The sequence below is a fragment of the Salmo salar genome, chromosome 07, assembly GCF_965601325.2.
Source record: "Salmo salar chromosome 07, fSalSal1, whole genome shotgun sequence".
NCBI classification, from domain to species: Eukaryota; Metazoa; Chordata; class Actinopteri; order Salmoniformes; family Salmonidae; genus Salmo; species Salmo salar.
In genome coordinates this window covers 9,744,219-9,770,806 of record NC_138297.1, presented here as the reverse complement: position 1 = coordinate 9,770,806, position 26,588 = coordinate 9,744,219, and the positions used below count along the sequence as shown (strand labels likewise).

General features: G+C 42.8%; 1 protein-coding gene across 1 annotated transcript in view; it reads right to left on the bottom strand.

The window, feature by feature from the left end:
• rell1 (RELT like 1) overlaps positions 1-23,675 on the bottom strand; it is a 139,416-nt gene extending 115,741 nt beyond the window's left edge. The window contains exons 1-3 of the mRNA XM_014206479.3: positions 23,350-23,675; positions 15,916-16,140; positions 5,065-5,139 (exon numbers count right to left, since the gene is read on the bottom strand). Coding sequence (XP_014061954.1) covers positions 5,065-5,139; positions 15,916-16,140; positions 23,350-23,383 — 334 coding nt within the window. The 5' untranslated portion in view covers positions 23,384-23,675. The remainder of the gene's footprint in view (positions 1-5,064; positions 5,140-15,915; positions 16,141-23,349) is intronic.
• Between the last annotated feature and the right edge of the window lie 2,913 nt (positions 23,676-26,588).

Here is a 26,588-nt window from a genome sequence, read left to right as displayed (position 1 = left end):
CATAGACACTAGTTATAGTATTGTTGTCAGTAGGAGACAGTAGAGTGGTCCATAGACACTAGTTATAGTATTGTAGTCAGTAGGGAGGAGACAGTAGAGTGGTCCATAGACACTAGTTATAGTATTGTTGTCAGTAGGAGACAGTAGAGTGGTCCATAGACACTAGTTATAGTATTGTTGTCAGGAGGGAGGAGACAGTAGAGTGGTCCATAGACACTAGTTATAGTATTGTAGTCAGTAGGAGACAGTAGAGTGGTCCATAGACACTAGTTATAGTATTGTAGTCAGTAGGAGACAGCAGAGTGGTCCATAGACACTAGTTATAGTATTGTAGTCAGTAGGAGACAGTAGAGTGGTCCATAGACACTAGTTATAGTATTGTAGTCAGTAGGGAGGAGACAGTAGAGTGGTCCATAGACACTAGTTATAGTATTGTTGTCAGTAGGAGACAGTAGAGTGGTCCATAGACACTAGTTATAGTATTGTTGTCAGTAGGAGACAGTAGAGTGGTCCATAGACACTAGTTATAGTATTGTTGTCAGGAGGGAGGAGACAGTAGAGTGGTCCATAGACACTAGTTATAGTATTGTAGTCAGTAGGAGACAGTAGAGTGGTCCATAGACACTAGTTATAGTATTGTTGTCAGGAGGGAGGAGACAGTAGAGTGGTCCATAGACACTAGTTATAGTATTGTAGTCAGGAGGGAGGAGACAGTAGAGTGGCCCATAGACACTAGTTATAGTATTGTAGTCAGTAGGAGACAGTAGAGTGGTCCATAGACACTAGTTATAGTATTGTAGTCAGTAGGAGACAGTAGAGTGGTCCATAGACACTAGTTATAGTATTGTAGTCAGTAGGAGACAGTAGAGTGGTCCATAGACACTAGTTATAGTATTGTTGTCAGTAGGAGACAGTAGAGTGGTCCATAGACACTAGTTATAGTATTGTTGTCAGTAGGAGACAGTAGAGTGGTCCATAGACACTAGTTATAGTATTGTAGTCAGTAGGACACAGTAGAGTGGACCATAGACACTAGTTATAGTATTGTTGTCAGGATGGAGGAGACAGTAGAGTGGTCCATAGACACTAGTTATAATATTGTAGTCAGTAGGGAGGAGACAGTAGAGTGGTCCATAGACACTAGTTATAGTATTGTAGTCAGTAGGAGACAGTAGAGTGGTCCATAGACACTAGTTATAGTATTGTAGTCAGGATGGAGGAGACAGTAGAGTGGTCCATAGACACTAGTTATAGTATTGTAGTCAGGAGGAGACAGTAGAGTGGTCCATAGACACTAGTTATAGTATTGTAGTCAGGATGGAGGAGACAGTAGAGTGGTCCATAGACACTAGTTATAGTATTGTAGTCAGTAGGAGACAGTAGAGTGGTCCATAGACACTAGTTATAGTATTGTAGTCAGTAGGAGACAGTAGAGTGGTCCATAGACACTAGTTATAGTATTGTTGTCAGTAGGGAGGAGACAGTAGAGTGGTCCATAGACACTAGTTATAGTATTGTAGTCAGGAGAGAGGAGACAGTAGAGTGGTCCATAGACACTAGTTATAGTATTGTAGTCAGTAGGAGACAGTAGAGTGGTCCATAGACACTAGTTATAGTATTGTAGTCAGTAGGGAGGAGACAGTAGAGTGGTCCATAGACACTAGTTATAGTATTGTAGTCAGTAGGAGACAGTAGAGTGGTCCATAGACACTAGTTATAGTATTGTAGTCAGTAGGAGACAGTAGAGTGGTCCATAGACACTAGTTATAGTATTGTAGTCAGTAGGGAGGAGCAGTAGAGTGGTCCATAGACACTAGTTATAGTATTGTTGTCAGTAGGAGACAGTAGAGTGGTCCATAGACACTAGTTATAGTATTGTTGTCAGTAGGAGACAGTAGAGTGGTCCATAGACACTAGTTATAGTATTGTAGTCAGTAGGACACAGTAGAGTGGACCATAGACACTAGTTATAGTATTGTTGTCAGGATGGAGGAGACAGTAGAGTGGTCCATAGACACTAGTTATAGTATTGTAGTCAGTAGGGAGGAGCAGTAGAGTGGTCCATAGACACTAGTTATAGTATTGTAGTCAGTAGGGAGGAGACAGTAGAATGGTCCATAGACACTAGTTATAGTATTGTAGTCAGTAGGGAGGAGACAGTAGAGTGGTCCATAGACACTAGTTATAGTATTGTAGTCAGGAGGGAGGAGACAGTAGAGTGGTCCATAGACACTAGTTATAGTATTGTAGTCAGGAGGAGACAGTAGAGTGGTCCATAGACACTAGTTATAGTATTGTAGTCAGTGGAGGAGACAGTAGAGTGGTCCATAGACACTAGTTATAGTATTGTTGTCAGTAGGAGACAGTAGAGTGGTCCATAGACACTAGTTATAGTATTGTAGTCAGAGGGAGGAGACAGTAGAGTGGTCCATAGACACTAGTTATAGTATTGTAGTCAGTAGGAGACAGTAGAGTGGTCCATAGACACTAGTTATAGTATTGTAGTCAGTAGGAGACAGCAGAGTGGTCCATAGACACCTGTTATAGTATTGTAGTCAGGAGAGAGGAGATAGTAGAGTGGTCCATAGACACTAGTTATAGTATTGTTGTCAGTAGGAGACAGTAGAGTGGTCCATAGACACTAGTTATAGTATTGTAGTCAGGAGGAGACAGTAGAGTGGTCCATAGACACTAGTTATAGTATTGTAGTCAGTAGGAGACAGTAGAGTGGTCCATAGACACTAGTTATAGTATTGTAGTCAGTAGGAGACAGTAGAGTGGTCCATAGACACTAGTTATAGTATTGTAGTCAGGAGGGAGGAGACAGTAGAGTGGTCCATAGACACTAGTTATAGTATTGTAGTCAGTAGGAGACAGTAGAGTGGTCCATAGACACTAGTTATAGTATTGTAGTCAGTAGGGAGGAGACAGTAGAGTGGTCCATAGACACTAGTTATAGTATTGTTGTCAGTAGGAGACAGTAGAGTGGTCCATAGACACTAGTTATAGTATTGTAGTCAGTAGGAGACAGTAGAGTGGTCCATAGACACTAGTTATAGTATTGTAGTCAGGAGGGAGGAGACAGTAGAGTGGTCCATAGACACTAGTTATAGTATTGTAGTCAGTAGGAGACAGTAGAGTGGTCCATAGACACTAGTTATAGTATTGTTGTCAGTAGGAGACAGTAGAGTGGTCCATAGACACTAGTTATAGTATTGTAGTCAGTAGGAGACAGTAGAGTGGTCCATAGACACTAGTTATAGTATTGTAGTCAGTAGGAGACAGTAGAGTGGTCCATAGACACTAGTTATAGTATTGTAGTCAGTAGGAGACAGTAGAGTGGTCCATAGACACTAGTTATAGTATTGTTGTCAGTAGAGAGGAGCAGTAGAGTGGTCCATAGACACTAGTTATAGTATTGTTGTCAGTAGGAGACAGTAGAGTGGTCCATAGACACTAGTTATAGTATTGTTGTCAGGAGGGAGGAGACAGTAGAGTGGTCCATAGACACTAGTTATAGTATTGTAGTCAGGAGGGAGGAGACAGTAGAGTGGTCCATAGACACTAGTTATAGTATTGTAGTCTGTTAGGAGACAGTATAGTGGTCCATAGACACTAGTTATAGTATTGTAGTCGTTAGGAGACAGTAGGTGGTCCATAGACACTAGTTATAGTATTGTAGTCAGTAGGAGACAGTAGAGTGGTCCATAGACACTAGTTATAGTATTGTTGTCAGTAGGAGACAGTAGAGTGGTCCATAGACACTAGTTATAGTATTGTAGTCAGTAGGAGACAGTAGAGTGGTCCATAGACACTAGTTATAGTATTGTAGTCAGGAGGGAGGAGATAGTAGAGTGGTCCATAGACACTAGTTATAGTATTGTAGTCAGGAGGGAGGAGACAGTAGAGTGGTCCATAGACACTAGTTATAGTATTGTAGTCAGGAGGGAGGAGACAGTAGAGTGGTCCATAGACACTAGTTATAGTATTGTAGTCAGGAGGAGACAGTAGAGTGGTCCATAGACACTAGTTATAGTATTGTAGTCAGTAGGAGACAGTAGAGTGGTCCATAGACACTAGTTATAGTATTGTTGTCAGTAGGAGACAGTAGAGTGGTCCATAGACACTAGTTATAGTATTGTAGTCAGTAGGAGACAGTAGTGGTCCATAGACACTAGTTATAGTATTGTTGTCAGTAGGAGACAGTAGAGTGGTCCATAGACACTAGTTATAGTATTGTAGTCAGTAGGGAGGAGACAGTAGAGTGGTCCATAGACACTAGTTATAGTATTGTAGTCAGTAGGAGACAGTAGAGTGGTCCATAGACACTAGTTATAGTATTGTAGTCAGTTGGAGACAGTAGAGTGGTCCATAGACACTAGTTATAGTATTGTAGTCAGTAGGAGACAGTAGAGTGGTCCATAGACACTAGTTATAGTATTGTAGTCAGTAGGAGACAGTAGAGTGGTCCATAGACACTAGTTATAGTATTGTTGTCAGTGGGAGACAGTAGAGTGGTCCATAGACACTAGTTATAGTATTGTTGTCAGTAGGAGACAGTAGAGTGGTCCATAGACACTAGTTATAGTATTGTTGTCAGTAGGAGACAGTAGAGTGGTCCATAGACACTAGTTATAGTATTGTAGTCAGTAGGAGACAGTAGAGTGGTCCATAGACACTAGTTATAGTATTGTAGTCAGTAGGAGACAGTAGAGTGGTCCATAGACACTAGTTATAGTATTGTTGTCAGTAGGAGACAGTAGAGTGGTCCATAGACACTAGTTATAGTATTGTTGTCAGTAGGAGACAGTAGAGTGGTCCATAGACACTAGTTATAGTATTGTTGTCAGTAGGAGACAGTAGAGTCGTCCATAGACACTAGTTATAGTATTGTTGTCAGTAGGAGACAGTAGAGTGGTCCATAGACACTAGTTATAGTATTGTTGTCAGTAGGAGACAGTAGAGTGGTCCATAGACACTAGTTATAGTATTGTTGTCAGGAGGGAGGAGACAGAGTTATCCATTATCCATAAACACTCGGTTACAGTATTGTTGCCTATTTACCTTCATTCTTCATGATGTAATGAACGATCTGTCCCACGGTGTCGTCATTGCCCTCGCTGTCGGTGTCGTTCAGCTCTGTAGAGAAACACACAATTACAAAAAGAGCTCAATAAACACCGGAACACATTAGTCATCGTGGACATGAAAAGGCTTTCCCTAACATTCATCAGAAAGGCAAACATGCTACCTGAGAAGAAAAGGTACCTGACCAGACAGGTGTTTCATCATCATAGGGCATTTATGTAATGCACTGTGGGTCTGTCACAACACACACAGTTAGGGCTGGGCGATATGGTCAAAATATCATATTGATATCAAAATTGGGACTGTAATTTATGTGTTTTTGAATACAAATTCTAAATTTGCTTTATGAGTAGTGAGTGATCCCTAGGGTGCTTTATGAGTAGTGAGTGATCCCTAGGGTGCTTTATGAGTAGTGAGTGATCCCTAGGGTGCTTTATGAGTAGTGAGTGATCCCTAGGGTGCTTTATGAGTAGTGAGTGATCCCTAGGGTGCTTTATGAGTAGTGAGTGATCCCTAGGGTGCTTTATGAGTAGTGAGTGATCCCTAGGGTGCTTTATGAGTAGTGAGTGATCCCTAGGGTGCTTTATGAGTAGTGAGTGATCCCTAGGGTGCTTTATGAGTAGTGAGTGATCCCTAGGGTGCTTTATGAGTAGTGAGTGATCCCTAGGGTGCTTTATGAGTAGTGAGTGATCCCTAGGGTGCTTTATGAGTAGTGAGTGATCCCTAGGGTGCTTTATGAGTAGTGAGTGATCCCTAGGGTGCTTTATGAGTAGTGAGTGATCCCTAGGGTGCTTTATAAGTAGTGAGTGATCCCTAGGGTGCTTTATAAGTAGTGAGTGATCCCTAGGGTGCTTTATAAGTAGTGAGTGATCCCTAGGGTGCTTTATGAGTAGTGAGTGATCCCAGGGTGCTTTATGAGTAGTGAGTGATCCCAGGGTGCTTTATGAGTAGTGAGTGATCCCAGGGTGCTTTATGAGTAGTGAGTGATCCCAGGGTGCTTTATGAGTAGTGAGTGATCCCTAGGGTGGCAACACATACATTCTAAGTGATTTTAAATGAGTCTATCCATTCTGATTGTTTTATACTGTTCAATTCAACCCAAAATCATTTTCAGCATTTTTCATCAATTTCTGCATTTCCTGCACTCATTTGAGATTATTTTCACACTGCCACATAGGGCTGCTTAATATGGGCAAATAATCTAGGACTTATTTTTAACCAAATGTTGCAATTGCAATTTGACTTGCGATTTAGAGCAAAACACTTCGGTGAACTGTTGGAATCATGGAAATAGAATGATTATTCTAAAATTAGAATATATTTTAAAAAATATATTAAAAAAGTGTGCACTTTGAATACAGTGCTTGACATGACAAGGAATGAAAATCCCAGGGACAAGTTATTGTGACAGGGTAGGAACCAAAGTGTTGATAAGTGTTTTCTAGGGGACCCTATAATCTTTGGCTACATTTAATTCTCATAGCTAACATATTTTGCTTTGTGTATTCCTCTTTGATTTAGAAGATACTGTGGAACAAACATGCTGATTTTAGGTCTATACCATCCTTGGTATTATAAGGCTGTATAGTGAATTACATTTGCTCTGACTCAATAAATTTATTAGCTAGTGATTAGCATCTAACAAGATTTAGGCCCAACTTGCTAAGAAAAGAAACTAGCTATTTCCAAACTAATAGTGTAATTATAGAACGATAGAGGATTTACATTAAGAAGCAAAGTGAAAACAGCATCGTTGACGTCAACATTGTTGCATGTGCTGCATTGACCATGTAGACGGAACACAAGTGTCTCATGGTTGAGGAACAACTAATGCGCTCCTTGAGTGACAGGGCTAGGACGTTGTGGTAAGTGATATATATATATATATATATATAAATAAATAAAAGAGAGTGAGAGAACTCAAGTAGCAAATTAAACTACAAAAATGGACGTTACACACTGCATATCACTTTTAACAAACCAAACATTCAAATACCGGTATAGAAAGTAAAGTACAAACCGGTCCGTGCATCAATACCGGTATATCGTAAAATGCGGTATACCGACCATCCCTACACACAGTATATTAAGTTCCTCATATTTAGGACATTCCTTATAACACCATAGCAAGGCCTATTGGTATTGTTGTTGTAAACTGGAGCAGAAGGAACAGATGAGGGCTGTCTACACAGCACACACACCTACACTGAACCCCTATGCATACACACACACCCCAGTCTCAAGAGCCAAACCTGCCTGTCCAACTGTTCCATGGGTCAGTGAGATATACATGTAATCTGATACCGGAGGATAAGCCTTAGGATTGAATGGGGCTTAAAGGATGAATGACACTCTGGTAGATGGGCTAGTAGCCCGTCTTTGTTTTGCATGGAAGGTCTGTTGCCTGGGTGACCCAGTGGAAGGTCTGTTGCCTGGGTGACCCAGAGGGAGGTAATGTAGCACCTCACATTATCAGCATATTCAACAGTGTTTAAAGTAATATATTACCTTCAACAGTGTTGTTATCTTGTGATCAAGCCATCAATGTTTTATGATTATTGCTGTCGTAAAAATGAATAATAAATCTTGTGAGAAAGTAGATCAGTTTAATAGTAAAATATACTGATCAAAAAAAATAAAGGGAACACTTAAACAACACAATGTAACTCCCAAGTCAATCACACTTTGGTGAAATCAAACTGTCCACTTAGGAAGCAACACTGATTGACATTAAATTTCACATGCTGTTGTGCAAATGGAATAGACGACAGGTGGAAATTATAGGCAATTAGCAAGACACCCCCAATAAAGGAGTGGTTGTGCAGGTAGAGACCACAGACCACTTCTCTGTTCCTATGCTTCCTGGCTGATGTTTTGGTCACTTTTGAATGCTGGCGGTGCTTTCACTCTAGTGGTAGCATGAAACGGAGTCAACAACCCACACAAGTGGCTCAGGTAGTGCAGCTCATCCAGGATGGCACATCAATGCGAGCTGTGGCAAGAAGGTTTGCTGTGTCTGTCAGCGTAGTGTCCAGAGCATGGAGGCGCTACCAGGAGACAGGCCAGTACATCAGGAGACGTGGAACGTGGAGGAGGCCGTAGGAGGGCAACAACCCAGCAGCAGGACCGCTACCTCCACCATTGTGCAAGGAGGAGCAGGAGGAGCACTGCCAGAGCCCTGCAAAATGACCTCCAGCAGGCCACAAATGTGCATGTGTCTGCTCAAATGGTCAGAAACAGACTCCATGAGGGTAGTATGAGGGCTCGACGTCCACAGGTGGGGGTTGTGCTTACAGCCCAACACCGTGCAGGACGTTTTGCATTTGCCAGAGAACACCAAGATTGGCAAATTCGCCACTGGCGCCCTGTGCTCTTCACAGATGAAAGCAGGTTCACACTGAGCCCGTGACAGACGTGACAGAGTCTGGAGACGCCGTGGAGAACGTTCTGCTGCCTGCAACATCCTCCAGCATGACCGGTTTGGCGGTGGGTCAGTCATGGTGTGGGGTGGCATTTCTTTGGGGGGCCGCACAGCCCTCCATGTGCTCGCCAGAGGTAGCCTGACTGCCAATTAGGTAGCGAGATGAGATCATCAGACCCCTTGTGAGACCATATGCTGGTGCGGTTGGCCCTGGGTTCCTCCTAATGCAAGACAATACTAGACCTCATGTGGCTGGAGTGTGTCAGCAGTTCCTGCAAGAGGAAGGCATTGATGCTATGGACTGGCCTGCCCGTTCCCCAGACCTGAATCCAATTTAGCACATCTGGGACATCATGTCTCGCTCCATCCACCAACGCCACGTTGCACCACAGACTGTCCAGGAGTTGGCGGATGCTTTAGTCCAGGTCTGGGAGGAGATCCCTCAGGAGACCATCCGCCACCTCATCAGGAGCATGCCCAGGTGTTGTAGGGAGGTCATACAGGCACGTGGGGGCCACACACACACACACTACTGAGCCTCATTTTGACTTGTTTTAAGGACATTACATCAAAGTTGGATCAGCCTGTAGTGTGGTTTTCCACTTTAATTTTGAGTGTGACTCCAAATCCAGACCTCCATGGGTTGATGAATTGGATTTCCATTGATTATTTTTGTGTGATTTTGTTGTCAGCACATTCAACTATGTAAAGAAAAAAGTATTTAATAAGATGATTTCTTTAATTCAGATCTAGGATGTGTTGTTTAAGTGTTCCCTTTATTTTTTTGAGCAGTGTATAATTGAGTATGAAAAATGTAGGTTAAAAGATGGATATTAAATGATATGTGGTCTGTCGTGCAGTCTAATTGTACAATATACAGCGTGTCCTACAAAATGTATGTATGTATGTATGTATGTATGTATGTATGTATGTGTGTGTGTGTATACAGTTGAAGTCAGAAGTTTACATACACTTAGGTTGGAGTCATTAAAACTCGATTTTCAACCACGCCACAAATGTCTTGTTAACAAACTATAGTTTTGGCAAGTTGGTTAGGACATCTACTTTGTGCATGACACAAGTCATTTTTCCAACAATTGTTTACAGACAGATTATTTCACTGTATCACAATTCCAGTGGGTCAGAAGTTTACACTAAGTTGATTGCCTTTAAACAGCTTGGAAAATTCCAGAAAATGTCATGGCTTTAATCAAATCAAATGTTATTGGTCACATACACATGATTAGCAGATGTTAATGTGAGTGTAGCGAAATGCTTGTGCTTCTAGTTCCGACCGTGTAGTAATATCTAACAAGTAATCTAACAATTTCACAACAACTACCTTGTACACACAAGTGTAAAGGAACGAATAAGAATATGTACATATAAATATATGGATGAGCGATGGCTGAACGGCATAGGCAAGATGCAGTAGATGGTATAGAGTACAGTATAAACATATGAGATGAGGAGCGTATGTAAACATTATATAAAGTGACACATTAATTACATCCAATTTTTTATTATTAAAGTGGCTAGAGATTTGAGTCAGTATGTTGGCAGCAGCCACTCAATGTTAGTGATGGCTGTTTAACAGTCTGATGGCCTTGAGATAGAAGCTGTTTTTCAGTCTCTCGGTCCCCGCTTTGATGCACCTGTACTGACCTCGCATTCTGGATGGTAGCGGGGTGAACAGCCAGTGGCTCGGGTGGTTGTTGTCCTTGATGATCTTTATGGCCTTCCTGTGACATCGGGTGTTGTAGGTGTCCTGGAGGGCAGGTAGATTGCACCCGGTGATGCGTTGTGCAGACCTCACTACCCTCTGGAGAGCCTTCCGGTTATGGGCGGAGCAGCTGCCGTACCAGGCGATGATACAGCCCGACAGGATGCTCTCGATTGTGCATCTGTAAACGTTTGTGGGTGTTTTTGGTGACAAGCCACATTTTTTCAGCCTCCTGAGGTTGAAGAGGCACTGTTGCGCCTTCTTCACCACGCTGTCTGTGTGGGTGGACCCTTTCAGTTTGTCCGTGATGTGTACGCCGAGGAACTTAAAAAAAAAAACGTTCCACCTTCTCCACTACTGTCCCATCGATGTGGATAGGGGGGTGCTCCCTCTGCTGTTTCCTGAAGTCCACGATCATCTCCTTTGTTTTGTTGACGTTGAGTGCGAGGTTATTTTCCTGACACCACACTCCGACCGCCCTCACCTCCTCCCTGTAGGCCATCTCGTCGTTGTTGGTAATCAAGTCTACCACTGTAGTGTCATCTAACAACATGGTTTTAGAAGCTTCTGATTGACTCAAATGATGTCAATTAGCCTATTGGAGGTGTACGTGTGGATGTATTTCAAGGCCTACCTTCAAACTCAGTGCCTCTGCTTGACATCATGGGAAAAATCAAAAGAAATCAGTCAAGATCTCAGAAGAAAAATAAAAAATTGGACCTCCACAAGTCTGGTTCATCCTTGGGAGCAATTTCCAAACGCCTGAAGGTACCACGTTCATCTGTACAAACAATAGTACGCAAGTATAAACACCATGGGACTACGCAGCAGTCATACCGCTCAGGAAGGAGACCCGTTCTGTCTCCTAGAGATTAACGTACTTTGCTGCGAAAAGTGCAAATCAATCCCAGGACAACGGCAAAGGACCTTATGAAGATGCTGGAGGAAACAGGTACAAAAGTATCTATATCCACAGTAAAACAAGTCCTATATCGACATAACCTGAAAGACCGCTTAGCAAGGAAGAAGCCACTGCTCCAAAACCTCCATAAAAAAGCCAGACTACGGTTTGCAACTGCATATGGGGACAAAGATCGTACTTTTTGGAGAAATGTCCTCTGGTCTGATGAAACAAAAATAGAACTGTTTGGCCATAATGACCATCGTTATGTTTTGAGGAAAAAGGGGGAGGCTTGCAAGCCGAAGAACACCATCCCAACCGTGAAGCTTGGGGGTGGCAGCATCATGTTGCGGGGGTCCTTTGCTGCAGGAGGGCCTGGTGCACTTCACAAAATAGATGGCATCATGAGGCAGGAACATTATGTGGATATATTGAAGCAACATCTCAAGACATCAGTCAGGAAGTTAAAGCTTGGTCGCAAATGCGTCTTCCAAATGGACAATGACCCCAAGCATACTTCCAAAGTTGTGACAAAATGGCTTAAGGACAACAAAGTCAAGCTATTGGAGTGGCCATCACAAAGCTCTGACCTCAATCCCATAGAAAATTTGTGAGGTGAACTAAAAAAGCGTTTGCGAGCAAGGATGCCTACAAACCTGACTCAGTTACACCAGCTCTGTCAGGAGGAATGGGCCAAAATTCAACCAACTTATTGTGGGAAGCTTGTGGAAGGCTACCCGAAACATTTGACCCAAGTTAAACCATTTAAAGGCAATGCTAGCAAATACTAATTGAGTATGTAAACTTCTGACCCACTGGGAATGTGATGAAAGAAATACAAGCTGAAATAAATAATTCTCTCTACTATTATTCTGACATTTCACATTCTTAAAATAAAGTGGTGATCCTAACTGACCTAAGACAAGGAATTTTTACTAGGATTAAATGTCAGGAATTGTGAAAAACTGAGTTTGAATGTATGTAAACTTCTGACTTCAACTGTGTGTGTGTATATATTTCATTCATTGCAGTTAAGTTGAGAGTTTTTAAAACCAATTAAAAAGAAAAAAAACTCAAAAATATACACACAAATTCTTTAACTCTCAAAACTTAACTTACATAAACTACAATGAAAATCGGTGTCTTCAGTCTCAAAACGTACCGTTATTTTCCAGGCCACTTAAAATGTAGAGCTCGAAGGTGATTTAATCCTCCAACCGCTGGAGAGTGTCTGAAGTTAGGGGGTGTTCGATGTTGAGGGGGAATGAGCTATACTTCCTGTGTTCAAGATATGACACTCATGGTGTATAGTATATGGACAGCTGCTACACCATTAAACAGTACACATAGCTGTGGCAGGTTCTGTTGAAACCAAGAAAGTGTTTTGAAACAGGGAGGTAGTTGCTAAACTTGTCCAATTGGAAGAACGCAGATTTTGATTTCCCATTGCAAAAGGTTTTGCCACGGTGTGCGCAACTGAACAAGACCTGGCCCTTAGATTAAATGATTAACGTATATCAATATATCATGTTGTGAAACATTCAAAAATGGCCTTTGCCCTTTGCCTTCTCTAACCCTGGTTGACTCAGAATTGAACCAGGAAGTGGAGTGTAAAATAAACAAAGTTCTTTCCAACTCTTTTGTCTCTATACAATGTGGAAAGAGGATCGGTGGAAAGAGGAGGGGTTGGGCTTGGAGAGACTAGAGGTTTCAGACAGTCCGTGGCTAAAATGTACAGGTCCACCAGCCACTGTAGCAGGTAGATTTTAAAAAAAGAAGAAAATGTATCATCTACCAGCCACAGATGATTTACCAGCCAAAATATTGTTTCACCATAATTGCATCAAAACACACACACAACAACAAAAAAGATGAGCATGCTTGGTAATGTTTCTAAAAAACAAGAAATATTAGTAATAATTAATATTGTTATAGTGCTCAATTTCATAAAAATGTTTTGTGACTCGAGTATTTTAACCATAAATGAGACGAGACAAAATGTTCAGCTGCCCCTTTAAGGGCGGGAGGTTACCGCGGTAACAGGGCCCCTTGAGTTCTGTCACGGGTGAGAGATTTAGGATCCGACTAGGGCGTCTCTTCGCTATCAGTTGAAGCAGCAGACTCAAACTAACGTTGAAAAACCGAGCTTGTGAACCAAAAAAAAAATGACAAGAAACACTTGGCTAAAGTCTCACTTTGTAGACGTTAGAGTAAATCTGATCAACGTGTATGCCTGTGCGCAGCGCCTCCAAAAATGAATCTATATCGCGCGTCACTCAGTGCGCACAGATCCCCTGCCAAGCAGTGTTGCTGCGTAGGGTGGGTTATATACTTCGTCTTTCTTTGTGCAATTCGCAGCTATGGAACAAAACAGCAGAAATACTTTTAATAACAGCTGCATGATTCTAACCCAAACTCGCACATGTTCTCATACTTGACTTTTTTAATTCGGGAATATAATGCTCGAACTGTTGAGCCATGCAAATTGACCACCCGCCAACGTGGCTGGTGTAATGGACATTCTTACCCGCCGATACCTAAATCTACCCGCAATTAGCGGGAGTTAATGTTACGCCCTGCAGACAGCACACTAAAGGCCCAACCTGTAATGGGAATGCCATAGTCCTGTTAGAAATAAAGTCCCTATTCTGTAGGTGAAAGGAGAGAGTGGAAATAAAGTCCCTATTCTGTAGGTGAAAGGAGAGAGTGGAAATAAAGTCCCTATTCTGTAGGTGAAAGGAGAGAGTGGAAATAAAGTCCCTATTCTGTAGGTGAAAGGAGAGAGTGGAAATAAAGTCCCTATTCTGTAGGTGAAAGGAGAGAGTGGAAATAAAGTCCCTATTCTGTAGGTGAAAGGAGAGAGTGGAAATAAAGTCCCTATTCTGTAGGTGAAAGGAGAGAGTGGAAATAAAGTCCCTATTCTATAGGTGAAAGGAGAGAGTGGAAATAAAGTCCCTATTCTGTAGGTGAAAGGAGAGAGTGGAAAGAACATTCCCTTGAGACTGCAGTCTCAACCTTCCTTTAGGAAAGACCAGACATGCAGCTCTATGTCAATGGCTTTAATAAGTGGTAGAGACAGAGAGAGAACAGGTGAGTGAGAGAGAGAGAGGGAGAGAAAGAGATAACAAATTCTTTCATACTAGCAGAGGCTGCTACACCCGATGTCACAGGAAGGCCATAATAATCATCAAGGACAACAACCACCCGAGCCACTGCCTGTTCACCCCGCTATCATCCAGAAGGCGAGATCAGTACAGGTGTATCAAAGCTGGGACCGAGAGACTGAAAAACAGCTTCTATCTCAAGGCCATCAGACTGTTACACAGCCATCACTAGCACAGAGGCTGCTGCCCTATATACATAGACTTGAAACCACTGGCCACTATAATATTTGGAACACTAGTCACTTTTAATGTTGACATATTTTGTATTACTCATCTCATGTATATACTGTATTTTATTATACTGTATCTTAGTCTGTATTACTCATCTCATGTATATACTGTATCTTAGTCTATGCCGCTCTGACATTTCTAGTCCAAATATTTATATATTCTTAATTCCATTCCTTTAGATTGTGTGTATTGTTAGATATTACTGCACTGTTGAAGCTAGAGAAACAAGCATTTCTCTACACCCGCAATAACATCTGCTAAACACGTGTACATCACCAATAACATTAGATAGTCTTCCATGGAGCTCAGGTGTATTTCCCCTCCACGTGGTGGTGTTGTAACTCAGGAACCACACAATTCCAGAGCCTTAAAGTCTAAACCTGAGGAGGTGGTGGTGAGGGTGCATACTTTATCGCTTTCATTGTCTCAGTCCATGCCAGGACATGTCGACGGGCTCCCGATTGGCGCAGCGGTTTAAGGCACTGCATCTCAGCACTAGAGGCGTCACTAAAGACCTTGGTTCGATCCCGGCCTGTATCACAACCGGCCGTGATCGGGAGTCCCGTACGGCGGCGCACAATTGGCCCAGCGTCGTCCAGGTTCGGGGAGGGTTTGGCCGTCATTGTAAAATAAGAATTTGTTCTTAACTGACTTGCCTAGTTAAATAAAAACATGTAAATGTTGCACATTCACTTGGTTAAACAAAGTACCATTCCTTCCCATATGCAGTCATACAGTAATAACACTGGAATGGTCCATTACTATTGGAGTAGGTGGGAGTATTTGGCTTGATGACCCTGACCTCACTTCCATGCTCTGACTCATAGTTCTATGACATGAGTGATAGAATCCCCCCTCCACCTAAATGGTATTGACCTGAGGAGTGAAGATTAAACCAGTGGCAGGAAACATTGCCAGTTAACAGAATGACAACGTTCACAATTGTTGAGAAACAATTGCGACATCTTGATTATCTTTCGAGACAAACGAAACACTCTGTACCGTATCTTGGTCACTCAGGAAATCTAAAAACACTAAACAATAAGCTTCTAGTAAAAGTGTTTACAAGGAACATCCAATACTAAACCCAACCGAATAGTCTTCACCAAGGTTTCTCCCAATAGACCTTGGGCCTTCAGTAGACCTAAGAGGTTTAAAAAAATGTTTTTAAAAGGCACTCCGTCTCAATGCATAACTCCCTACTCAAGTCATGCCTGACTACAGCAACAACCAGAACAATAGCATAGAGAACCAAATTTGTCCAAAATGTCCTGTCAGTTAACACAAGTGAATTTGAGTGGAGTTATTGTGTAGAGGATCGTGACCCATTAAGTTTCAAATCCCGGTTGGCATATGAACCCCTAAATGAGAAAATATAATCTCGCACCTGTACACATCTCCAGATCCTTCTTTTCCGCCTCTGCTACCCGGGCCGCCTCCTCCTCATCCTCAGCCTCCGTGGTGCAGCGGTAACCCTTCCTCTTCAGGACGTGACACACCAAGACCCCCAGGAGACCCAGGAGGAAGAAGACCGGCACCAGGACGAAGGCTATGTACTCTGGCTTCACATCGTCGTCTCTTGCACTGCCGCCTCCGCCCGCTGTCTGACCCGCTAGAAAGCAGATGGGGAGGACAGGTGGTAGATGGAAGGGAGAGATTGAAAAAGGGGATAGAGGTGATGAGGAGAGAGAGAGAGAGAAAAAGGGTGGGATGAGAGAAAGACGTGAGGATATGATGATGGTTCAATGTGGGCCCTGTGAGTGTGAGAGAGTATGTATTGGTAAATAAGTTAAGAGTAGCCATTTCCTCTATGGATGTCCCTGAAAGTTGAATATCATAGGCCCTGGTCTCTACATAGTGCCACAGCTACGCCACACACACACACACACACACACACACACACACACACACACCTGAAACTATGTTCTATGAGAAAACAATTGAGGAAACCCATAGTATCCTCAATGTCCGTTTTGCCATTAAACAGTAACAATAAAACAATACCAGATTATATCAAAGTTAATCAGTTACTTAAAAGTGAGGAAGGGGAACTCAAAATGGCACAGAGTAGCCTCCCTAAAGTAGGTTTACGTCAAACGGACAGTAACAATATCAAACCATACCAGATGAGAAGAAGAGAGAAAAGGGGATGACAGAAGGAAAGGAAGATGGAAAAACAAGACTGTTACATATTGACAAGAGATGAACAAAATGGATAATGCATGTGTGGTAACCACAAGACACTCCATTAGTCATCATTCAACTAGTCACCACTGACAACATGTCACATTCTGACTCATACTGAGTGGCACCAGATATTCCTACGACTCAGCAGAGGGAGGATTTAAGCGCTAGTCGGAATTGAACTCAACGGTCACTCAGGTGATAATGAAAGTCGACAGTGCTTTCACGTTTCCTCGCTCGCTGGATAAAAAGTGCCGTCCCATATTTCTCTCCCCAGCGCTGCGGGCTGTCATGTCTGCCAACAGCCCTTTAAAAATGGCCAAGAGAGGAGAGAGAAAGACAGAGACAGAATGTCAGTATCACCAGGGAGACTGTTGACTCCAAGGAGGCTGTAATCCCGGTAACTTTCCAGCTCTCCCTCCTTCTCGTCTCTCGCTCCGTTGTTCTTTTCCCTCAACATACTCTCTCTGGGAATGTTTTCATTGGAGAGAAAGAGGGAAGCAGAAAGGAGGGAGAGATCTGCAAGACACAGAGCAGGACTGTGGTGAAGGCAGTGTTTATCAGGCCAGTTGGTAGGCTTGTTTATCAGGACCCTAAGGGCCGTTGACTGGACAGGGGCCGGCCATCCCTGTGCCATCAGGAATGGAGTGACACACACCACAAGGTCTCTTTAGTATGGTCAAATCTTTCCACTTCCTCTGTGACTGACTGAGGCCAAAACCACAAGGTGCCCCCCCACCAAAAACCTTTAGCCTGGTTCCATGTTCTTCTTCCATGTTCACAGAGCTGAAATAACTGGTGATTGTTTGGTCCCACATTCCTAGTGCGCAATGGTTGTGTTTATGATTATTTTGTGCCCAATAGAAATGAAAGATAAACAACGTATTGTGTCATTTTGGAGTCACTTTTATTGTAAATAAGAATAGAATATGTTTCTAAACACTTCTACATTAATGTGGATGTTACCATTACAGAAAATCCTGAATGAATCGTCAATAATGAGTGAGAAAGTTAGTGGGTCAAAGATCATACCCTTAAATCAAGGGTGTCAAACATTTCATACCCCACTGTCTTACATATTTCTGACTGACTCTGGCTCACAGGAGGGAAAGGTATGGGGGGGGGGTCAAAGGTTACAGTGCGTATCTTCCCCCGTCTTCTGACGTTTCCCACGTGAGACATTCCATCCAGTGCCACATGAAGCAGACAATGGGGTCATTGTGTTTTCTCCTGTGTGTATCCCGTCTGTGTGCGAGGGAGTGAGAGTGTGTCTAGTGACTGTGTTCTAGTGACTGTGTTCTATGTGGTGTCTACATGTGACCGTACGATGTACAAACATACTGAGAGTGGTATGTCTTTGTGTTTCTTCCCCCATTGTCCCTCTCCCCTGAAGCATGATGGATCTGACTGTGGTCTAGTCTGAACACTCTGTCTCGTTTTCCTTTATAGGATGTCAGCGGGCGGAGCTGTGAGGGTCGTCTGTGAAACGGGCCACAAATACACCTCTTCTCCCCACCATACGTTAAGGAGACTCTCCACGCAGATATACTGTTTTCTTGGTTGTGGCCTTTTGGGGGATTCTTTGTTTTGGCACTCACACTGTTACCTGGATAAAGTTTATTTAAGAAATATATTTGTTGTTTATCATCTCCGCGCTGTCTCCCTCTTTGTTACAGGCTACAAGCCGGTTCATGACACATGCCTTAACCCGGGTCACAACCCCCAAGAGACCCTTAGGAACCTTAGTGTAGACATCCCAGTTACCTGGCAACAGATCCAGTGTTTGTGGGGGGGGTCAAGATATGTGTGTGTGTCATACCGCATCAGAACCCAAAATATGAGCCTATTTTACTCCAATGTTTGTTTACATATATTTTCTTGACAAACACTGTATAGCCTCAAAACCTAGTTACAACTATAATTTCTTATATCATGGATGGTCAGTCCTTGCATCCATATCTCTGTGTATTCATTTGAGAATAGTTACATTTCTCCTGCCCCATCCCTCACTTTACACATAAAATGCCTGATTGGATTAAACTACACAATGAATGGACAGTTTAGGGGTGCATTTCAATAGTCTAAAGAGACTTCATCACCTCGTCTCCTTTTAATATATTTTATGATAACATCTAACATGTCATCCTTCTCTAACCTCCACAACAGCAGGTCCCAGAGCATCCATTCCTCCCTTCTCCAGCTCTGTGAGGATCGTACACATCATCTACAGAGATTAATCTTACTGTCAAGAGGAAATAAATCCTATCGTCTCATCTGACTTTCTTCAGAATTCCTGCCGCTGTGGTATGCATCCCCATATCCATGGGCGGACACAGCCGACGTCATTTGCCATGTAAAATAATCTGCACAAAAACACGCTGGCAAAAAAAAATGAATGACTAATTGCAGTGATGCGACATTGGAGATGAGATTAAGATGGTTCAATGTGGGCCCTGTGAGTGTATGTATATTGATAAATAAGTTAGAGTAGCCATTTCCTCTACGGATGTCCCTGAAAGTTGAATATCATAGGCCCTGGTCTCTACATAGTGCCACAGCTAAGGAATACGCCACACACACACACACACACACACACACAGGAGAATTCAGCCATTGAGGAAACCCATAGTATCCTCATCAATTTGAACAATACCAGACTATATCAAAAGTTGATCGGTTAATTAAAGCGAGGAAGGGGAACTTAAAATGGCACAGAGATCTCCTTCCTAAAGAAGGTTTATGTCAAAAGGACCACGGAGCATGTGAGTCATCATTGTCCAGTGGTTGACATTCACTTAGCAGTAACTTCCCAGACATGTTGTAGGTGTATGGAACTATTTTTATTGGTAGGCCCAGAGCTGTATGTAAACATTGGTCTCTGGGTAAGTCTACTGTTCAACGGGTCCTAGAATGGACCCGGAGCTTCCTGCTACGTGTCAGTGGAATGGTTCCACTGAGGACAGATGAGAGGATGTGGTTGTCTTTTTCCATTAGGCTGTCCAACTACTTGTATTACATTTTAGACAAAGATAACTAGTCAAAGAATGTATTAACACTGAACCAGAATCATATAAACACCATTGGAGCATAATCAGGCTAGTCTGATGTCACAAAAGAATGTTAGGGAAAGTATCTACTTTTAGATGAAGTTTGTGCCTAATTGTCCAGAGGAGTTCCCCGAATTTCATGCATGTCAAAACTCTCTCCCTGTAAACAGCCACTGCTAAACAAAACGGAGAGAGTTACAAGTGTCCTGCCCATTAGGAACAAGACTCAGCTGCTGTCTTTGATTCCCTTCTAGCTCCAGCACACAGAGCACGCAGCAGAGGAACAGACACACATCTTACAATCACCTGCATGTCTATGCTCCCGTGCTTATTTTAAAACCACGTGTTGAATGTTTGTGTTTAATCAAACGAGGCTGAGGATTAAGTTTTGGCCTTTGTGAGCGACAGACAACAGCTGCATGGTTACAAAGCTGGGTTAGTCACGAAGGAGGATGAAGCAGAACCTCATATCCTCAAAGGTCATATCCTATGTTATTGTACAGGAGGGCCTCAAGTTTAGAGCCAAAGCAGGAACTAAAGTCATGTGTTTTGAGGACTTCTTGGCATAATAACTCTGTCTTCCTCCACTCAAATGGAATTAATGCTTGTCGTTTCACATTGTAAATGATGGAATCGTTTAAACCAGTTTGGGCATTAAATTGAAATGAATTAACCAGACAGCAGAAGTCATTCTGCCTGTGTATGCCTCATCTTCATACAGTAGGCCACCTCTTTACTGCCCATACCGCCTTACAACAATACACATTTAGATGAAAGGGTTTAATAGGTCAGGATAGGCCTATTATAGCTGCAGTTTTACATTTTGCACAAGGTGACAACAGAAACACAGGGCTAGGCTCGACTGCCTATGCAATGTGCCTCACAGGAAATTCAAAAACAACATAGTTGTTGGCAAAAGTATCCACTTCGGTGATGAAACTTTCTATCACTGTAGGCAGGCTGGTCTCAGACTAGATGTAACATAGTAGACGAAAACCCAGGGAGATGAAATGAGTATGATATGTTACCATACCAATCGTACCATAAGACTAAAGGTTACTTGGTTGGTCAGGGTGGGCATATAACAACAAAAAGATTCAAACACACAATCTCATCATGGACAACTTCACAATTTTAGGTCATTAACAAGTACATTTTAACTACTTAACATGTTAGCTAACCCTTCCCCTAACATATTGTACGAATTGCAATTTGTAACATGGACATCCATTAATTAATACATAACAAACGTAAAATAAAACTAGATACACAAACGTATACGACACCCCTTCAAATAAGTAGATTAGGCTATTTCAGCCACACCCGTTGCTGACAGGTGTGTAAAAATCAAGCAAAACAGCCATGCAATCTCCAGAGTCAAACATTGGCAGTAGAATGGCCTTACTGAAGAGCTCAGTGACTTTCAACGTGGCACCGTCATAGGATGCCACCTTTCCAACAAGTCAGTTTGTCATATTTCTGCCCTGCTAGAGCTGCCTCGGTCAACTGTAAGTGCTGTTATTGAGAAGTGGAAATGTCTAGGAGCAAGAACGGCTCAGCCGTGAAGTGATAGGCCACACAAGCTCACATAACCAGACCAACGAGTGCCGAAACGCATAAAAATTGTCTGTCCTCAGTTGCAACACTCACTACAGAGTTCTAAACTGCCTCTGGAAGCAACGTAAGCACAAAAATTGTTTGTCGGGTGCTTAAGGCCGAGCAGCTGTACACCAGCCTAAGATCACCATGCGCAATGCAAAGAGTCAGCTTGAGTGGTGTAAAGCTCGCTGCCATTGGAGCAGTGGAAACGCTTTGTCTGGAGTGATGAATCACAATTCCATCTGGCAGTCCGACAGGCAAATCTGGATTTGGCAGATGCCAGGAGAACGCTATCTGCCCCAATTCATAGTGCCAACTGTAAAGTTTGGTGGAGGAGGTATAACAGTCTGGGGCTGTTTTTATGGTTCTGCCTAGGCCCCTTAGTTCCAGTGAATGGAAATCTTAACACTACAGCATACAATGACATTCTAGATTCTGTGCTTCCAACTTTGGGGCAACAGTTTGGAGAAGGCCCTTGCCTGTTTCAGCATAACAATACCCCCATGCACAAAGCGAGGTCCATAAAGAAATGGTTTGCTGAGATCGCTGTGGAAGAACTTGACTGGTCTGCACAGAGCCCTGACCTCAACCCCATCGAACACCTTTGGGATGAATTGGAATGCCGACTGCAAGCCAGGCCTAAACTCCCAACATCAGTGCCTAACCTCCCTAATGCGCTTGTGGCTGAATGAAAGCAAGTCCCTGTAGCAATGTTCCAACATCTAGTGGAAAGCCTTCCCAGAGGAGTGGAGGCTGTTATAGCAGCAATGTTCCAACATCTAGTGGAAAGCCTTCCCAGAGGAGTGGAGGCTGTTATAGCAGCATGGGGGGGGGGGGGGGGGGGGGGGGGGGGGGACCAACTCCATATTAATGCCCATATTAATGCCCAATGAGATGTTCAACAAGCAGGTGTCCACATACTTTTGATCATGTAGTGTATCATACGTCTCTGGTTTTCCTTTAGTATGTTACCTGAGTCCAAGTTGCTGTAGGCTATCCAATACCAGGTTGATGTAAAGCTACTCTGTTGCAACTAAACCTGGTGTACACTACACGATTTAGCTGTCCCTGACAAGTTTGAAATCAGACAAAAATCCCCTACTCGGGGCGCGCGGCCGTCACCGACGCTCGTTTATCAACGTGAGCGGGTAAACGACGCAATCTGAGGGCTACCGATCTCGTCATTGAGCAGTCCCAGACGTCCCGATATTTTCAAACATGTTTGATTTTATCATCGTCATCACACACAAAAAAATACATCTACAACGCTCTTTGTAGCGTAAAATGTGCCACGAATAGTTTTGAGAAGGGTGATCTGCCATAGCCAATAGGAGAGACGGAAGAGGCCAGTGAGATGACGGTGTTTGGCATCAGCCAGAATGTGTTGAGTCTCCAGCCTGGAGCGGTGTCTTCCAGTATGCGGGTTGTACTTGCTTTTAACCAATGTAACAACAACCAAAGTGTCAAATCGTTACAGCTCTTAAATTCACAAACAACGTTATTCAATTCTAAATGTTTGCTAGATTTTAACAGTATGGTATGCATGAATGTCTGACTTTGTTTGTGAGGCTGCTTTGAGCCACAGCTCGTAACTAGGTTAAAATCTAATCAAATCATTGTTTTCTCCGGGCCCTATGGTATCGAGAATCGCCAGTGAAGAATATTTTAGTTTAACATTAAACAATGTGCGCGCCACAAAAAAATAAATATATACTACCGGAGAGACGGTCGTTTCATTTGAAAGTCTCGGCGATGTTAGGATTTTGAAAGTCGTGTAGTGTCCACCCAGCCGCACCTTAAAGAAACCTCGACTATGAATTCATTATAAGTAGCCACGGTACATACACATGACATTGATCTATCTTTTGGTGGAACTTGCAGAGAAATTAAAGATGTCAAATCACAAGTTCACAGAGTCTGCATTGATTTAATTTAAGGAAGCGGATGCGATAGTTGGTCCAAAACACGAGATAAATAAGTTGAGAACTTACGTGGTACGACAAGGGTCCCAGTTGAATTAGCCATGCTCAAAACTACTACTGCCCGGGTGAGTGGCGATGTTTTCGGCTTGTGGCAGCCTAGTCTGGCGGTTGGAACCTACGACCAATGAGCACTGTGGAGGGAGGGATATGGTCGTCACTACAACCAATAACCCCGCCTATTTCTACAATGCTCTTACAATGTCATTTTAAACCTAACCTTAAATTAACATCGAAAAACGACTTGTTGTTTTCATTCATTTTTACGATATATTGTTAATTTTGACTTTGGCTGTGTTAATTAGTGAAAACCAAGGGAGGCGCGTTCATTTGGGCTTTTTTTCTGAATTGAGTTTGTATTTCCTCATTCGTATCCGAGTTCGGGAGGAACACCCTTTTCTTAAAGCTGTACCATACCTTCTAACAAGCGCTGCGTCTGTGAGAAAAACTGATCTGGAATCAGAAATAAAATGGCTATCAATTCCAGCTTAATTTTTATTTTTTTTATCAAATACAGTTTTATATGAATTCTTTTGGATAATATAGTGGTAGGCCTATATCCAAATAGAATTTAGCAATGTAATAGACTGTGGTTTATTAGCTTGTTAGGCTACCATATATTTTCCACTGTGAAAACTTTAAAAAGTTGTATATTATCTTAATCATATGCATTGTTTTTATGCCTCTTAATGTATTCCCCTTCGGTGGCAACCCATCATTCAGGGCAAGTGCAGAGCCCCGCCTGTTTTGAGACCCACCTGTTTTTGTTGTTGCCTGTTTTGCATGTTATTTTGGCATTAATACATGTGACATATCAGTTTGCAAACAATGTACAAAAAAATAACTATTGCGTTAATAAAGCTGCATAAAAACATGGTCTCTTTTTTGCTTTCTTGAGTAAGGCAGCTCCAAAATGCAGGTGTTTCAACCTAGCGTAGTGCTTTCTGTGGTGGTGGGGGCAGCCAGCGGAAAAAAACTGAGTTTAGGGATTGGCAATGTTCTCTAGTTGCGTCGTGATTGGCTCAGTTTTCTGTCACTCAGGGGTCACTACTTCACCGCAAAATCTACAAGGAGAGCTCGAAAATTAAAGCCCATTGGGTGCTGCCATGGAGTTACATTAGAAGTGCCCATCTAAGAAGGCTCAAGGTCATTGGCCACAGATAAAATTATGTAATCACGTTATCTATACTGCAGATTTGATTGGCAACATCATACTTTCAAAATCTTAGCTAGCAAGCTAGACAAGCAGTCATCATGAATCAAGTTGACAATCTACTACCAAATCCTTTTGATTTCTTGTCATATGAAGAGAAATGATTACACAACAAGTTTGAGATCGCAAATTCAACAATGAGTGGTTGGGAAGGAAACAATGGCTAACTGGAACCGTTGCAAAGCAATCACTAGCCTGCTATTCAGTGGAGTGGGTGTGTGCTCCAAGTCTGGGTTTAAGGGTCTCTTTTCTGTCAAGACAGCATGACTTCTGCCGCATTCAAAACAACAGGAAACTCGGAAATCTCAGACTTCAGAGAGTTCAAGACAACTGGGAACTCTGGGGAAAAAACGAGCTCCAACTGGGAAAATATGTTTTGAACGGTCATCCGACTCGGATTTCCAAGTCGGGAATTCGGGCCTCTTTCTAGACCTACGACCTGAAGATCACTGACGTCATGATTCGACCTTGTTTTTTTTCAGAGTTCCCTGTTGTCTTGAAAGTACCATAAAGCATGAGAATGCCAGACTTTGATGACAAAGTTCGATGACAAAATTTACCCACAAGGAGGACCGCCGCGCCACCTTCCTGTTCAAGTGAGCACATCACAAGCCAAGGGGAGTCCAAAAATGTATTGTACGCTGCAGCATAAATGATGTAATATGCCAGAGAGATATGTACAGTGAGGGAAAAACTTATTTGATCCCCTGCTGATTTTGTACGTTTGCCCACTGACAAAGAAATGATCAGTCTATAATTTTAATGGTAGGTTTATTTGAACAGTGAGAGACAAGAATAACAACAAAAAAATCCTGAAAAACGCATGTCAAAAATGTTATAACTTGATTTGCATTTTAATGAGGGAAATAAGTATTTGACCCCTCTGCAAAACATGACTTAGTACTTGGTGGCAAAACCCTTGTTAGCAATCACAGAGCTCAGACGTTTCTTGTAGTTGGCCACCAGGTTTGCACACATCTCAGGAGGGATTTTGTCCCACTCCTCTTTGCAGATCTTCTCCAAGTCATTAAGGTTTCGAGGCTGACGTTTGGCAACTCGAACCTTCAGCTCCCTCCACAGATTTTCTATGGGATTATGGTCTGGAGACTGGCTAGGCCACTCCAGGACCTTAATGTGCTTCTTCTTGAGCCACTCCTTTGTTGCCTTGGCCGTGTGTTTTGGGTCATTGTCATGCTGGAATACCCATCCACAACCCATTTTCAATGCCCTGGCTGAGGGAAGGAGGTTCTCACCCAAGATTTCACTGTACATGGCCCCGTCCATCGTCCCTTTGATGCGGTGAAGTTGTCCTGTCCCCTTAGCAGAAAAACACCCCCAAAGCATAATGTTTCCACCTCCATGTTTGACTGTGGGGATGGGGTTCTTGGGGTCATAAGCAGCATTCCTCCTCCTCCAAACACGGCGAGTTGAGTTGATGCCAAAGAGCTTCATTTTGGTCTCATCTGACCACAACACTTTCACCCAGTTGTCCTCTGAATCATTCAGATGTTCATTGGCAAACTTCAGACGGGCATGTATATGTGCTTTCTTGAGCAGGGGGACCTTGCGGGCGCTGCAGGATTTCAGTCCTTCACGGCGTAGTGTGCTACCAATTGTTTTCTTGGTGACTATGGTCCCAGCTGGCTTGAGATCATTGACAAGATCCTCCTGTGTAGTTCTGGGCTGATTCCTCACCGTTCTCATGATCATTGCAACTCCACGAGGTGAGATCTTGCATGGAGCCCCAGGCCGAGGGAGATTGACAGTTTGTTTGTGTTTCTTCCATTTGCGAATAATCGCACCAACTGTTGTCACCTTCTCACCAAGCTGCTTGGCGATGGTCTTGTAGCCCATTCCAGCCTTGTGTAGGTCTACAATCTTGTCGCTGACATCCTTGGAGAGCTGTTTAGTCTTGGCCATGGTGGAGAGTTTGGAATCTGATTGATTGATTGCTTCTGTGGACAGGTGTCTTTTATACAGGTAACAAACTGAGATTAGGAGCACTCCCTTTAAGAGTGTGCTCCTAATCTCAGCTCGT